This window comes from Myotis brandtii, unplaced genomic scaffold, assembly GCF_000412655.1.
Source record: "Myotis brandtii unplaced genomic scaffold, ASM41265v1 scaffold364, whole genome shotgun sequence".
NCBI classification, from domain to species: domain Eukaryota; kingdom Metazoa; phylum Chordata; class Mammalia; order Chiroptera; family Vespertilionidae; genus Myotis; species Myotis brandtii.
In genome coordinates this window covers 95737-110539 of record NW_005363978.1, presented here as the reverse complement: position 1 = coordinate 110539, position 14803 = coordinate 95737, and the positions used below count along the sequence as shown (strand labels likewise).

At 38.4% G+C, this 14803-nt stretch overlaps 1 protein-coding gene across 3 annotated transcripts in view; it reads left to right on the top strand.

Annotated features, from left to right (window-relative positions):
• PTGES3 (prostaglandin E synthase 3 (cytosolic)) overlaps positions 1–14803 on the top strand; it is a 25504-nt gene that overhangs the window by 4071 nt on the left and 6630 nt on the right. For all 3 annotated transcript variants that reach the window (XR_001363263.1, XM_014544462.1, XM_005872071.2), the window contains exons 2-5: positions 11356–11469; positions 11616–11685; positions 12375–12473; positions 12949–13038. Coding sequence is in view for 2 of the 3 variants with exons in the window: in XM_014544462.1 (XP_014399948.1) it covers positions 11356–11469; positions 11616–11685; positions 12375–12473; positions 12949–13038 (373 nt within the window). In the remaining variant the exon portion in view is untranslated. The remainder of the gene's footprint in view (positions 1–11355; positions 11470–11615; positions 11686–12374; positions 12474–12948; positions 13039–14803) is intronic.

Here is a 14803-nt window from a genome sequence, read left to right as displayed (position 1 = left end):
GACTGGAATCGAACCTGGGACCATTCAGTCCGCAGGCCGACACTATCCACTGAGCCAAACCAGTCAGGACTTTCTATTGATTTTTAGGGAGAGTGGAAGAGAGAGGGAAAGACAGAAACATCGATGTGAGAGAAACACATCCATTGGTTGCCTCCTGCACACCCCCCAACCAGGGAGGAGCCTGCAACCAAGGTACGTGCCTTTGACTGAACTCGAACCCGGGAGCCATTGGTCCAAAGGCTAAGCTCTACTGAGCCAACCGGCTAGGGCTAAAATTATCAGTCTTTAGCCTCCAAAATAATTTGTAATAGCATATTGTTAATTTCTGTAAGTTAAGGAAGAGTAACTGATGATGGCCTTTGTTAAGTGTTGATTTCCTAACCACTGTAACTTGGCAACTTGGCAACTGGCTTCCCCCCCCACCCCCCCCCCCACTTAGTTAGACTTTAACTAGAAGGCAGTAGAAACTGGAATTGGCAAATCTGTAGAGTGCAGACCAGTATGTACTATATTGTTAATTAAGATTCTTCTGTTTAATTGTATTTTCTAGTTTTAAAATCTAGAAGCGATATTATTTTGGGGTCTTAAAAAGTTAGTGATCGCCACTTTTCAAGAAAAAAATACCTTTGTAATATCAACTGTTTAGAATCAACCTAGCTCTTAAAAAGCTTTTAGATCATATTTTATCTGACTTCTTACATTGAAAATTGTTGTATTTAGTTTATTTTGCTATGGAAATACTAAGTTTGTTGTTGTAAACTATTTACTGTGTAGATTGGCAGTGATAGGTTTTATTTATTTAGTTATTAATATATTTTTATTGATTTCAAAGAGGGAGAGCCCTAACCAGTTTGGCTCAGTGGATAGAGCGTCTGCCTGCAGACTGAAAGGTCCCAGGTTCGACTCCGGTCAAAGGCATGTACCTTGGTTGCAGGCGTATCCCCAGTAGAAGGTGTGCAGGAAGCAGCTGATCGATTTTTCTCTCTCATCGATGTTTCTAACTATTCCTCTCCCTCTCTGTAAAAAATCAAAATATATTTTAAAAAAACAACTTATTTTCTTTAAAAAAAAAAAAAAAGATGGTGAGAGATAGAAACATCAGTGATAAGAGAGAATCACTGATTGCTATCTCTTGAAAGGCCCCCTACTGGGGATCGAGCCTGCAACAAGGCATGTTCCCTGACCTGCATTCGAACCATGACCTCATGGTTCATAGGTCAACACTCAACCACTGAACCATGCCGGCCATGTGGCAGTGACAGATTTTAAATTGAAGCTACCTTACCCACTTTCCAAGTACATTTATTTTAAAGCTTACCTTGAGCAATACGTCCTTCCCTGTTATATTCCAAAACCAAATAAAATGTGCTACCATGGGTTTTCTGTGCAATAGTTGATCTTCACATGTAGCCATACTTTAATGCTAAACAGTGTTTATGTCAGGGCCCTTTCCAATTCAGTATGTTTATTTTGTGTACTGAAAGGATCTAAGTTACACACAAGTGTGATTTTTTTTATTAATATTTAATTTCAGCATCTAGTTCTTCAAATATCAGTTCATGCAGCGCTATTAGTATGAGGGGCTAGTCCAAATAGGATTGCAACCCTATTCAGGAACCCAACATTTCTAAAAGAAGGCTTATTTTTTTCCAGGAATAATGATTTTTCAGGTGGTCCTTTTCCAAATAAATAACCATGTCTCTGCAGTTCGGTTTTATTATCTAAACTGCTACTTCTGTTAAAACCTGCGGCACTTCTTGACGTAAGGTAATGGAGCTCTGAGGCTCTAAAATTTGTAATGGGGACAGTTAGAGATTGATCTTGAGTCTTATTTGTATGAAGAAAAATTATGTTATCTGCTTTGGGGATGTATGCACAAAGTAGGAATGTGGGAAAGTCATAGAGTTGCTTAAAAAAAAGGGACTAAGTTTTGGGGGTGTGTTTAAGAACTTAGCTTTTACCCTTCTATTTTAGAATGAGAATTACCAAATAAAGAACTAGGTTCACAAACATTCTTTGTTCCCCAATGGTGTCTTTGTACGTTTTTGTTACTGTTTTTTATGGTACTGCTAGGCCAAGAGGAATAACCTAGCAATTCATTGGGTAATTGGGTCCAAACAACTTAAGTATTTTGTCTTAGCAGCCTAGAAGCTCTTTGAAAAGCCAATACATGTGAGTTGAAAGAAAAATGGAGGTTCTTGTATAACCACAGTTACTGATGGAATGGAATGCCTTTTGGGTACTATATAATGAGATTGGATATTTACATCAGTGCCTGTTACCCATTGATTTTTTTTGTGTGTGTGGGTACTTTTTTTTAATATAGCAATACCAAAAATTCAGCTTTGCAAAGATGCCACCTAATGGAGAGGGATGTAGCGCAATTTACTGTTTAAAATGAACCACTTAGTGTTGTTTTTTTCTTTTCCCAATTACAGTTTACAGTTAATATTATTTTGTACTAGAGACCCGAGGGGGAGGGGTGTCCTCTCAGCCCGGCCTGTGCCCTCACATTCCAGGACCCCTTGCTCCTTACTGCCTGCCTGCTCACTCACTGCTCCTTAGTGCTGCTGCTGCTGTGGAGGCAGGAAAGGTTCCTGCCATCGCTGCTGTGCTCACTAGCGGTGAGCCCAGCTTCTGACTGAGTGGTGCTCTCCCTGTGGGAGTGCACTGACTACCTGAGCGTCTGCCCCCTGGTGGTCAGTGCGCCATCATAGCGACCCGTTGTACCACTGATTGGTCCGCTATTTGGTCGATTTGCATATTAGGCTTTTATTATATAGGATTAATTTAAGGTGTATAGCATAGTGGTTAGATGATCATATACAAATGTTCTCGATACTTCATTACTTTATAAAATGTTCTTGATGTTTTCAGTACCCACTTGGTATCATACATAGTTATTATGATATTATTGACTATACTCCATATTCCCCTTGCTATACTTTTTACATGCCCATACTACCAATTTGTTTTTTTGTTTTAACATATATTTTTACTGATTTCAGAGAGGAATGGAGAGAGAGACAGGAACATCAGTGATGAGAGAGAATCATTAATCAGCTGCCTTTTGAACAGCCCCCCTACTGGGGATCAAGCACGCAACCCAGGCATGTGCTCTGACTAGGAATCGAACCATGACCTCCTGGTTTGTAGGTGGACGCTCAACCACTGAGCAGGCCTTCTTCCTGATTCATTGCTTCTTACTGTATCCTCATAGCAATGGAAAGGGGCTAGGGCTAGAGATCTCTTCAGTATGATTTTTTTTTTTTTTTTAGAGCAAAGAACCAAATTTAATACAGGCAGTCCTCGGGTTACGTTGGATTTGACATACGTCGTTTCCTGCTTACATCGTTTCCTGGTTACGTCGCCATCTCCCATTTACAGTATTTATAAAAAAAATTTCCGTCATTTCGACATATGTACATATGTGCTTTATGTTTTTTATTATTTATTTACCACAAGTAAAGGTCAGGAATTGTTATCTTTCTTTTAAATTTTTTACTGTTTCACTTCATTACTGCTGTGTATGTGCTCCATGTGAGTGACATAGGTGCTTGTGTAGGTGGGTTCCGACTTAATGGCAAAAATCGCGTTACGTTGCGCTGTAGGAACGGATCTTTGATGTAACCCAAGGACCTACTGTATATATGTATGTATGAGAATCTCACATGCAGGAGAGTTTCAGAGGTAGAAAGGGAACATGGATATATAAGGCATAAGGATGAGGTAAGATGCCTTGGGGGCTTCAAAAGGTCATTGCAGGATGATAGGATCAGACTTTTAGTAAATGGAATTATGCTCTTCCCTATAGATAGGTCAAAAAGCTATCTCTGATAATCTCTTTTGGGTAAGGCTTCTAATTAATCATCTAGGCCAGTGGTTCTCAACCTTCCTAATGCCGAGACCCTTTAATACAGTTCCTCATGTTGTGGTGACCCCCAATTCATTGTTACAAATTTAACGTTAATTAAAGCATAATGATTAATCACAAAAACAATATGTAATTATATATGTGTTTTCCGATGGTCTTAGGTGACCCCTGTGAAAGGGTCCTTCAACCCCCAAAGGGGTCGCAGTCCACAGGTTGAGAACCGCTGATCTAGGCAGTCAAGCTTCTCCAGAGCTTGCTGCTAAAGTTGCCTTTCATTCAAAACAATCTGCATTCTACTGGAGTCTCTTTTATGAGGTACTAATCCCATAAAGCTCTACCCTCATCACTTAAAGCACCTCCTTTTAAGACAAGTCTAAGGAATTTTAGTCAAAACTATAGAAGAGAATTTAAAGTTATGCAAAATTTAATTACTTGAATTGACATAGCCCTGGTGTGGAGCTCTGAAGTTTTTGTCAGATGAGCTTGGGATGTCTCTTTTTTAGGGTGTTTTTTTGTTTGTGTACTTTTAAGTAGTAGATTATAAGTATGCTGAGGTGAAAAAGATTTTTGCACCTATAAGTGTACTGCTATTAAAATGAATTAACAGACTTGCATAGTAGTTACAAATTTTGCCAATCCTATATAATAAAAGCCTAATATGCTAAGTGTCCGACTGACCATTCGACCAGTCACTATTACGCGCACTGACCACCAGGGGGCAGACACTCGGACTGGTTGGTCGGACCAATTGGGACTGGGCATGGGCCGGACACGCCCTGGAGCCCTCCCCGGCCCTGATCGTGCACCAGTGCATGAATCCGTGCATGAAGCCTCTAATTTACACTAATAAAAGAGAAACATGCAAATTGGTGTCACTCTGCTACGCCCACCAGCCAATCAGGATGCGCATGCAAATTAACCCAACAAAGATGGCGGTAAATTTGCATATGTGGGCAGGGAGCGAAGACTGAAGAGGCTTGGCTGCAGCCAGAGTGGAGAAGCCAAGCCTCGCTGCTGCCGGAGTGGAGAAAAAGAGGCTTGGCTTCTCCGCTGCAGCCAGAGTGGAGAAACCAAGCCTTGCTGCTGTGGCCGCACCAAAGGCCTGGGTCCCAGGTGCCAGAGGAAAACTGGTGCCGCCGGCCAGGGGAAGGAAGGCCTATTGCGCGAATCTTCGTGCAACGGGCCTCTAGTGTTATTATAAAGTTAGATCCGGTATAACTTAGGAGCTATGTTAAAAACTAAATCAACCTTTATCTGGGTTAATGGGAGACAAAAGGTGTGATCCTCACTGAAGGCAAAAGGATTTCATAAATATTGAATTTCCCTTTCAAATGAGTGAATATATGTTTTATTATTGATTTAGGTTGTGTAGGGGTCCCCCCTTACATTTTTGGTGGTTTAGATCAGGGTCACCTAGTAAATATTAGGCTTTGCAGGCCACAAATATCTCTGTAATTATATATGTGTTTTCCGATGGTCTTGTTTTTACAACTTTAAAAATATTAAAACCATTTTTGGCTCCTGGGCCAACCCTGGTTTACATCATTTACACTTTTTCCCATGTCTTTTTTAAAAAATTGATTTGCGCGAGAGAGATCAATGTATTGTTTCACTTATTTATGCATTCATTGGTTCCTTCTTGTATGTGCTGTGACCAGAGATCAAACCCGAAACCTTGGCATGTATGGACGATGCTTTAACCAACTGAGCAACCTGGCCAGGGCCTAATTTTTAAATTTTGTTTTTATTATTAGTAAAATTATTATATTAGGAAAATTATTGTTTAATTTGCTAAGGCTGCCATAAGGAAGTACCAGAGACTCGGTGACTTAAACAGTTAATTTTTTCACAGTTCTAGAGAGTGTTGGTCTGAGATCAAGGTGTCAGCAAGGTTGGTTTCTTCTGAGACCTTGCTCCTTGGCTTTCCTTCTTACAGATGACCATTTTATCCTGTTTCCACAGGGTCTTCCCTCTGTAGTTGTGTTTTTTTAAAAAAAAATACACACACACACACACACATACATGTTTTATTGATTTCATAGAGAAAGGGAGAGAGAGAGAAACATCATAGGTCGACACTCAACCACTGAACCACGCCGGCCAGGCTGTAATTGTGTCTTAATCTCTTGTAGGGACACCAGTCATTTTGGATTATGGCCTATTCTAAGACCTCATTTTACCTTAATTACCTTTTTATTTTTTAATCCTCACTTGAGGTATGTTTTGGAGAAAGAAACATCAGTTAGTTGCCTTCCATACGCTCCTAGATCCCACAACCTTTTTTGGTGTATGGGATGACACTACAACCAACAGCCACCCAGCCAGGGCTTACTTACCTTTTAAAGATGTATCTCTCCAAATACAGTCACATTCTGAGGGATTGTTGGTTTAGGACTTTAACATATGGATTTGGTGGGGGACACAATTGAGCCCATAACAGTGATAGAACTCTAGATTACTTAATATGATTATGAGGAAAGGAAATAGATTCTTCCCTGGTCCCAATGTCCTTAATGTGAATAGAAACTGAAGAACTTACATACTTGGTGTTTGATATGGCCATTTTAATAACCAGGTCACCATTAGTGTGCTCCTCTTCCATTACTATAGATTCTTTTATATATATATATTTTATTGATTTTTTTACAGAGAGGAGGGGAGAGGGATAGAGAGTTAGAAACATCGATGAGAAACATCGATCAGCTGCCTCTTGCACGCCCCCTACTGGGGATGTGCCCGCAACCAAGGTACATGCCCTTGACCAGAATTGAACCTGGGACCCTTGAGTCCGCAGGCTGATGATGATGCTCTATCTGCTGAGCCAAACCGGTTAGGGCTACTATAGATTCTTAATACACAATTTGACATTTACAAGGTAAGCAATGCCATTTACACTAGCAAAACTAACATCGCCTGTTCATATCCAGATCTCCACAGTTTTATTCATCTTTTTTATGTTTAGTTTATTGAATGAAGATGCAGACTATGCCACAAATTGCATTTGTTTGATAACTCTTAGGTCTCTTAATCTAGAGCACTTCCCTCCTCTTTGTGCCATTGATCTAGAAACATTCTAGATATGTTGCTTCCTTGTGGTATCATTTAACTTGTTCTATTTCCTCATATTTTCTGTAGATGGAAATTAAGTTTACTGCTGAATGTATCATGTTGCATAAAATTAGGAAGTATATGTTTGGTTGTCTCACTTTCAGTGATGCTAAGATCTTAAAGTTCTTTATCAGTTGTTCATATAGTCATTGTTAATTGTTTCATCCAGTGATGATCACTGCCAAATCAGTTTAAGGGCTGCAAAATAGTGATTTTCCTCCCCATGTTTTATTCCACACCAAAGTGGAATTCCATAAAGAAGTTTCCTTCATGAACTGGTCCTATTCAGTTATCATGAATAATAAAGGTTCATAAAGCGAAAGGAGGGAAAATGCCTAATTATTTATCTTTAATTGCCAATTTATTAAAAAAAATTGGAGCTGTAGCATCTTACGTCAATATGAACTTCATTTTTATATTCAATGTATTTGAACCAATTTGCAATCGTTCTTTTTTGTTGTTAACCCTCACCTGGGGATATTTTTTCCATTGCTTGGGGGGGGGGGTAGAAGCTTGGGTGTGAGATGCTTAATTGCCTCCAGCAGATGCCCCAGTGGGGGGAGGGGGGGCGGAAGCAAGCCCAAGACCCTAAAGCAGTGATGGCGAACCTTTTGAGCTCGGCGTGTCAGCATTTTGAAAAACCCTAACTTAACTCTGGTGCCGTGTCACATATAGAAATTTTTTGATATTTGCAACCATAGTAAAACAAAGACTTATATTTTTGATATTTATTTTATATATTTAAATGCCATTTAACAAAGAAAAATCAACCAAAAAAATGAGTTCGCGTGTCACCTCTGACACGCGTGTCATAGTTTTGCTATCACTGCCCTAAAGTGTGAAGTATGATGCTCTAACCACGAAGCAACAGGGCTGCAGTCATTCTGATGCTCATATTTTGTCTTTGGCCACCTTGATAGACCTTAATTGTTGCCTCCGGGTCTGGCTGACATTGTTCTCACTAGCTTCATTTTCATTCAAATACAGATGTCTCAAGGTCATCTGCATTTCCCACTTGAGGTTATTTCTCTGTAGGAATCTTGGTTTCTTTTAGTTGGGGCACTAGGTTGTTCATTGCTCCAGATTGTTATCATTAGTGCTTTTTAAAAATAGGGCTTGCCCTAACCAGTTTGGCTCAATGGATAGAGCGTCGGCCTGCAGACTCAAGGGTCCCAGGTTTAATTCCGGTCAAGGGTATGTACCTTTGTTGCGGGCACATGCCCAGTAAGGAGTGTGCAGGAGGCAGCTGATCGATGTTTCTTTCATCGATGTTTCTAACTCTCTATCCCTCTCCCTTCCTCTCTATAAAAAATCAATGAAATATATATTAAAAATAGGGCTTATCTGGTTACTTCAATTTGAGAGTCTATAAGCCTAGTCACTTAAAGTTTAATTATTAAATTTGCAAATATTTTCAGTTAATGACAACATGTTACCACATATTGAAAATACTGTTGGGGCAAGAAAAACTAGAAATAATGTGTGATCTATTCGTAAAACTAAATTGCTTGTTAGCTATATTAATATACAAACATTAGAAGTTGTGATTCTTGTGTTCACTCCAGCAGCACATATTCTAAAAAAAAAAAGTTGGGAATCCTTAGTCCACAGAAGTTTGGTTAGATACCTTTTTAGAGGCATTTAAAAAGTTCATGTTTTTATTTTGTTTAATTTGCCAATAGATGCCTTAAAAAATAGATTTACCTTTGCGGATCTGCTGGTATTTAGACTTTGGAAACTGCCATCTGTAATTTTTAACCTCTATCATTCAGATCTGATACCAGTGTTCCAGAGTAGAGTGACTAGTCAAGTTTAACAGTAGGGCATGCAGGAGGCAGCCGAACTATGTCTCTCTTGATGGTTCTCTCTCCTCCCTTCCTCTCTATCTAAAAATCAATAAAAACATTTAAATAAAAATTTAACAGTTGTGTAAAAATGTTGATGAGTAGTTGGTTGTAACTTTTATGTATAGAAGGGATTTAAATTACTACTTTGTTGGGTTGGGAATGTCAGAGCTTAGAAATAAAACAATTCCTTTCAGTTGAGTTGATTTATGAGTAGTGTTTGAACATATAACTAGAATTTTAAACTTTTATTTTGAAATAATCTTAGGTTTATAGAAAAGTTGAAGTATTTATCACATATAATCTTTTTTAAAAAATATATGTTTATTGATTTCAGAGAGGAAGAGAGATATAGAAACATCAATGATGCCCTCGCTGGTTTGGCTCAGTGGACAGAGCGTCAGCCGGACTGAAGGAGGGTCGTCCAGGTCCGATTCTGGTCATGGGCACATGCCTAGGTTGCAGGCTTGATCCCCAATAGGGGATGTGCAAGAGGCAGCCAATCAATGGTTCTCATCATTGATGTTTCTGTCTCTCTTTCCTTCTCCCTTCCTCTGAAATCAATAAAGATGTATTTTAAAAAAAAGGAAACATCAATGATGAGAGAGAATCATTGATTGGCTGTCTCCTGCATGCCCCCTACTGGAGACAGAGCCTGCAACCAGGGCATGTGCCCTTGACCAGAATTGAACCTGGGACCTTTTAGTCCAGCGGTTGCCAACCGGTGGTCCACGGACCCCAAAAGGTTGTCGACCGCTGCTTTAGTTCTCAGGCTGACACTCTATCCACTGAGCAAAACCAGCTACGGCCACAGGTAATCTTTTTTGACTGTTAATCAGCCATATTTGACTATATATAGCTTCTAGCGGTTTTTTAGCCATACTCTAATGGATGGAAAGAGCTCTAGACAGCTGACTCCATGAAGACAGGGGTAATATTATATTGCAAAGAACAGGAACACATGAATGATAAGGAAGAAGCAAATATTCCAGGTTGCTTCTAGTATGTATTGGATACATGTATAGATAGTATAAAGGTGAGGCTGTAAATAAATTCTTTTTTTTTTTAATATATTTTATTGATTTTTTACAGAGAGGAAGGGAGAGAGATAGAGAGTTAGAAACATCGATGGGAGAGAAACATCGATCAGCTGCCTCCTGCACATCTCCTACTGGGGATGTGCCCGCAACCCAGGTACATGCCCTTGACCGGAATCGAACCCGGGACCCTTCAGTCCGCAGGCCGACGCTCTATCCACTGAGCCAAACCGGTTTTGGCTGTAAATAAATTCTTGTTGTTGTTGTTTATCTTTACCCGAAGACATTTTTTCCATTGACTTTTAGGGAGAGAGGGAAAAACACAAACATCAGTGTGAGAGAAACACATAGATTGGTTGCCTCTTGCATGAGCCCTGACCAGGGCCCGGACCAGGGAGGAGCCTGCAACTGAGGTACATGCCTCTGACTAGAATCGAACCCAGGACCCTCTGGTACTCTATCCACTTAGCCAAACCAGCTAGGGCAAGAAGTTTAATTCTTTATCTAGTGTCATTATTTAGAATCATAGGAAGATTTGTTTGTCCAGAAACAAAATGGTTGCTTTATACGGTCAGAAAAAAAGCTACAGGTGAGAACTTTTTTGAGAACAAATACTGTCATTTCCCTTACTCCCCTCTCCCCCTTTTCATTGATTTGAGAGAGGAAAGGAGAGAGACATCATTGTAAGAGAGAAACATTGGTTGCTTCCCAACTGGGGGTCAAACCCACAAACTGGGTTTGTGCCCTGATGGTAGTAGAACCTGCCACCTTCTGGTATACTGGGCAGTGTTCCAACAAACTGAGCCACACCAGCCAAGGCCATTTTTCATTCTTTTAAATTCCTCCCACAGTTCCTAGGATTCACTGTAAGTTATAATGTTGAATACTGCATATATCTCAGTTGATGGTGGATTAGTTCTTTCTGATGTTTTATTTCTGTGAATTGAATTTTAGGAGCAGAACCCTAAAGGAGTGGCTTATAAATGTTGACAGGGCTACCTAAATGGTTAACTCTACTGAGCATTGTTTATTTTATTTTTAAATCCCTTTTTTTAAAAAAATATATTTTATTGATTTTTTACAGAGAGGAAGGGAGAGAGATAGAGAGTTAGAAACATCGATGAGAGAGAAACATCGATCAGCCGCCTCCTGCACATCTCCTACTGGGGATGTGCCCGCAACCAAGATACATGCCCTGGACCGGGATCGAACCTGGGACCTTTCAGTCCGCAGGCTGACGCTCTATCCACTGAGCCAAACCGGTTTCGGCCCCCTTTTTTTTTTTTATAAAATCAGTGTCATTGTGCTTACTTGGAATGTAGCTGTTAGAGTAAAAATGTAGTTTCTGTTAGAAATTGTAATAAACTACCTCAAAATAATCAATGCTCTAATGGAATAGAAAAATTTGTTTCTTATATGCTAAACTTGGGAGGTTATGTAAATATTTAGCTAATGAAGTCCAACTTAACTTTGTCTAATTTTATCTCTGTAGGCAGCCTGCTTCTGCAAAGTGGTACGATCGAAGGGACTATGTCTTCATTGAATTTTGTGTTGAAGACAGTAAAGATGTTAATGTAAATTTTGAAAAATCCAAACTTACATTCAGGTAAATTTCCATTTTACATAATTGGGCAAAACTTATTTTGGATAATTGAATAACTTTGGCTTGCTTGTTTTGTTTTTTCACTGAGGTTATATTAATCCTTACCTCTTCCAAGGGACTTATTTAAAAAAATTTTTTTCTCCCCACAGTTGTCTTGGAGGAAGTGATAATTTTAAACATTTAAATGAAATTGATCTTTTTCACTGTATTGATCCAAATGTAAGTAGTCTTGATGCTTTAATACTGATTTAAATCATGAGGAAGTGGACATATCTTTTTAGCAAGCACTAATTTCTGTTTTTCTTAATAGTTCAGAGGGCTAACTAGGTATATTTATATTTTGCGATATTTTCCCTTTCTAACCACTTTTCTGTTTTCCCTTCCCAACCACTTTTCTGCATACTCTTTTTTTCTTATTTTCACTGTTAAGACTTGGCTCTACTCTTGAGGCTTGTCTTATCTAACTATAGAATTTTTAAAATATATATATTGATTTCAGAGAGGAAAGAAGAGGGAGAGAGAGAGGATAGAAACATCAATGATAAGAGAGAATCATTTATTGGCTGCTTCCTGCACAGCCCATACCGGTGATTGATTCCAGCAATCTGTGCATATGGCCTGGATTCGAATCGTGACTTACTGGTTCATAGGTCGATGCTCAACCACGCTGGCCGGGCTAACTATGGAAATTTTTAAAAACTCTTCTATGATTATGCGGGGAAGAAAAAAATTGTCATTTTTTTTTTTTTTTTAAATACGATTGGATAGCTTATGAAGTTTTAAGTAGTTAGGGGATGTTTCTTTCAGAGTTTGGGGAAATGTAGGGAAAGAAATTAAGAAGGAGAGGTGAGGAATGAATGATACTGAAGAGAAAAATGGTGTGATAGTGCTTTTGTTTTTGTTTTTAGGATTCCAAGCATAAAAGAACAGACAGATCAATTTTATGTTGTTTACGAAAAGGAGAATCTGGCCAGTCATGGCCAAGATTAACAAAAGAAAGGGCAAAGGTAGGTTTCTTTTTTTTTGAAAGTTTCACATTTTTACTTTAAGTAATGAAAGATACATTTGTTTGGTATGAGCATAGAATTTGTTTCCAAGTTAAGTACTATTACAGCCTTGTGTTCTGTTTTTTTCTCTACGTTGAGATATATTAGTTTTAACTTAAAGCCAAATGAGGTCAGAACAAGATCAATCTTTAGTTGATGGAGAGTCTTTGCATTCAAGAGGCAGACTCACATATTTTGGTGCCACTAAACAAAAAATAACCAGGTATAGCATAGTTTCTACCAATGAATTTTTGTTGTTGCTTTAAAAAGTAAGTTTGTTTAACAATTGAAAGGAGTTTCATAAAACTATATTTATGCTAATTCCATGGCTCACTAGTGGGTATGAATCCACAGTTCAAAAAAATGTAGTCTTAAGGCACATGCCAATGAGTGTAAGTTAACCTAATCACAGGATGATGTTTGTATTGATCTATAGCTTAATTGGCTTAGTGTGGACTTCAATAATTGGAAAGACTGGGAAGATGATTCAGATGAAGACATGTCTAATTTTGATCGTTTCTCTGAGGTAAGTTCTTTTAAATGCATTCTTCTGCCCTCCCTTCCAGTATATTTCTATGAAGTCAGTTTAATTTGGTTTTAAAGTACCTAGTGGTATTTAAGGCGTGTATTACTTTACCTCGAAGACCAGTCTGCAATAAAACTAAATGAGATTTTTAACAATAATCATTTAATCCTAAAATTTAACATTCTTTCACAGTTTAAAAAAATTTAGTGTTTAAGTTTTAAAGTTGATGTGTAAAGACAAAAAATAAGCCATATAGTCAATCAATGCAGTACAGCTAGTTTTTATTACAACACTGGGACAGTTTTTTTTTTAGAAGCATGAATACAGTAACTGGCCTGTATTTTGGAGCCATGTAATACAAATGTAAACCTTTAAACACAAGAATCATGGTGGAATATGCACGAAGAGTGATGAGTAAGGATATTTTAGTTTGCCAGATCTGGGAAAGGGTTTGAGTAAGCCTGTTTTCCAAATACTTACTGCCCTGACCAAAGAAAAGAAGTCAATGATCTGCCTTTAGGTAGAATAGACCTTATCAAGTGTACTGCAGTAAAGGTAATCAGAAAAGAGAACATTAAGCTCTAAGCCAGTGGTTCTCAACCTGTGGGTCGCGACCCCTTTGGCAGTCGAACTAAGACCATCCTTTTACAGGGGTCGCCTAAGACCATCCTGCATATCAGATATTTACATTACGATTCATAACAGTGGCAACATTACAGTTATGAAGTAGCAACGAAAATAATTTTATGGTTGGGTCACAACATGAACTGTATTTAAAGGGCCAGAATGTTGAGAACCACTGCTCTAAGCTGAAGGTAGGCCCATGAAATCCATTTCTCATTGCAATTAGAAAATTTAATTCACTACATTCTGTTTACATTTCTTTTTGAAAACTAAGAGTTAAAAGGAGTACATTTTCAGCTTCGTGTATGCAACTGTTTATTAAACATTCCTCCTTACATGGCTCTGACACCTTAATTTCAAGAGGGAAGGAAGGATACTTGTGACTTTCCTCAACTATATTATTTCTTACCTGAAGTAATTGGTGCCACCATTTACCCAGCTGTGCAAGTCACAACTTCTTAACACTGTTATCTTTCACTGCCTCTCTGTCCAATATGTTAACTGCATCTTTTTTCTTTTGTTTTACCTCCTAAATAGCTCTTGAATATATTCAATTCTGTTTCTATTGTCATCGTATCCTCAGCACCACACATTGTACTTGGCACATATTGAGCATTTTTTCTGCTCTCAAAAACTTTTAACTAAGGTGTTGAACATTGCCTTTAGACATAGGGAAACTTTGCTAGTTATTCATATTATTCAAGACTAGATTGCCCAGACTTTCTATATGAGAGATTTGACTTAAGTATTTAACTCTAAAGTCCAAGGTAGCATATATATTTGAAGTCTTTGATTTTTGTTTACAAAGTTATAATGGTTGTGTAAATATTTAAAATTTTAAATATTACAGAAAAGTTGTAACTTGGGGAGATAAGTCCCTCCCCATCAGACAATAGTTCTATCTTTGGCTATTTGTACCTCTTTCAATAACACACTACTTGATTTATGATTGGAAACAGATAAAGATGGGAAATTAGTACTTCATGTAAGCATGTTTTGTTGTTAGCTCCATTTTATCTACACTAATAAAAGAGAAACATGGTAATTGGCGTACGACCGCTACCCTTTTCATTGGCTAATCAGTGAGTATATGCAAATTAACTGTCAGCCAAGATGGCAGCCGGCAGCCAGGCACTGAAGC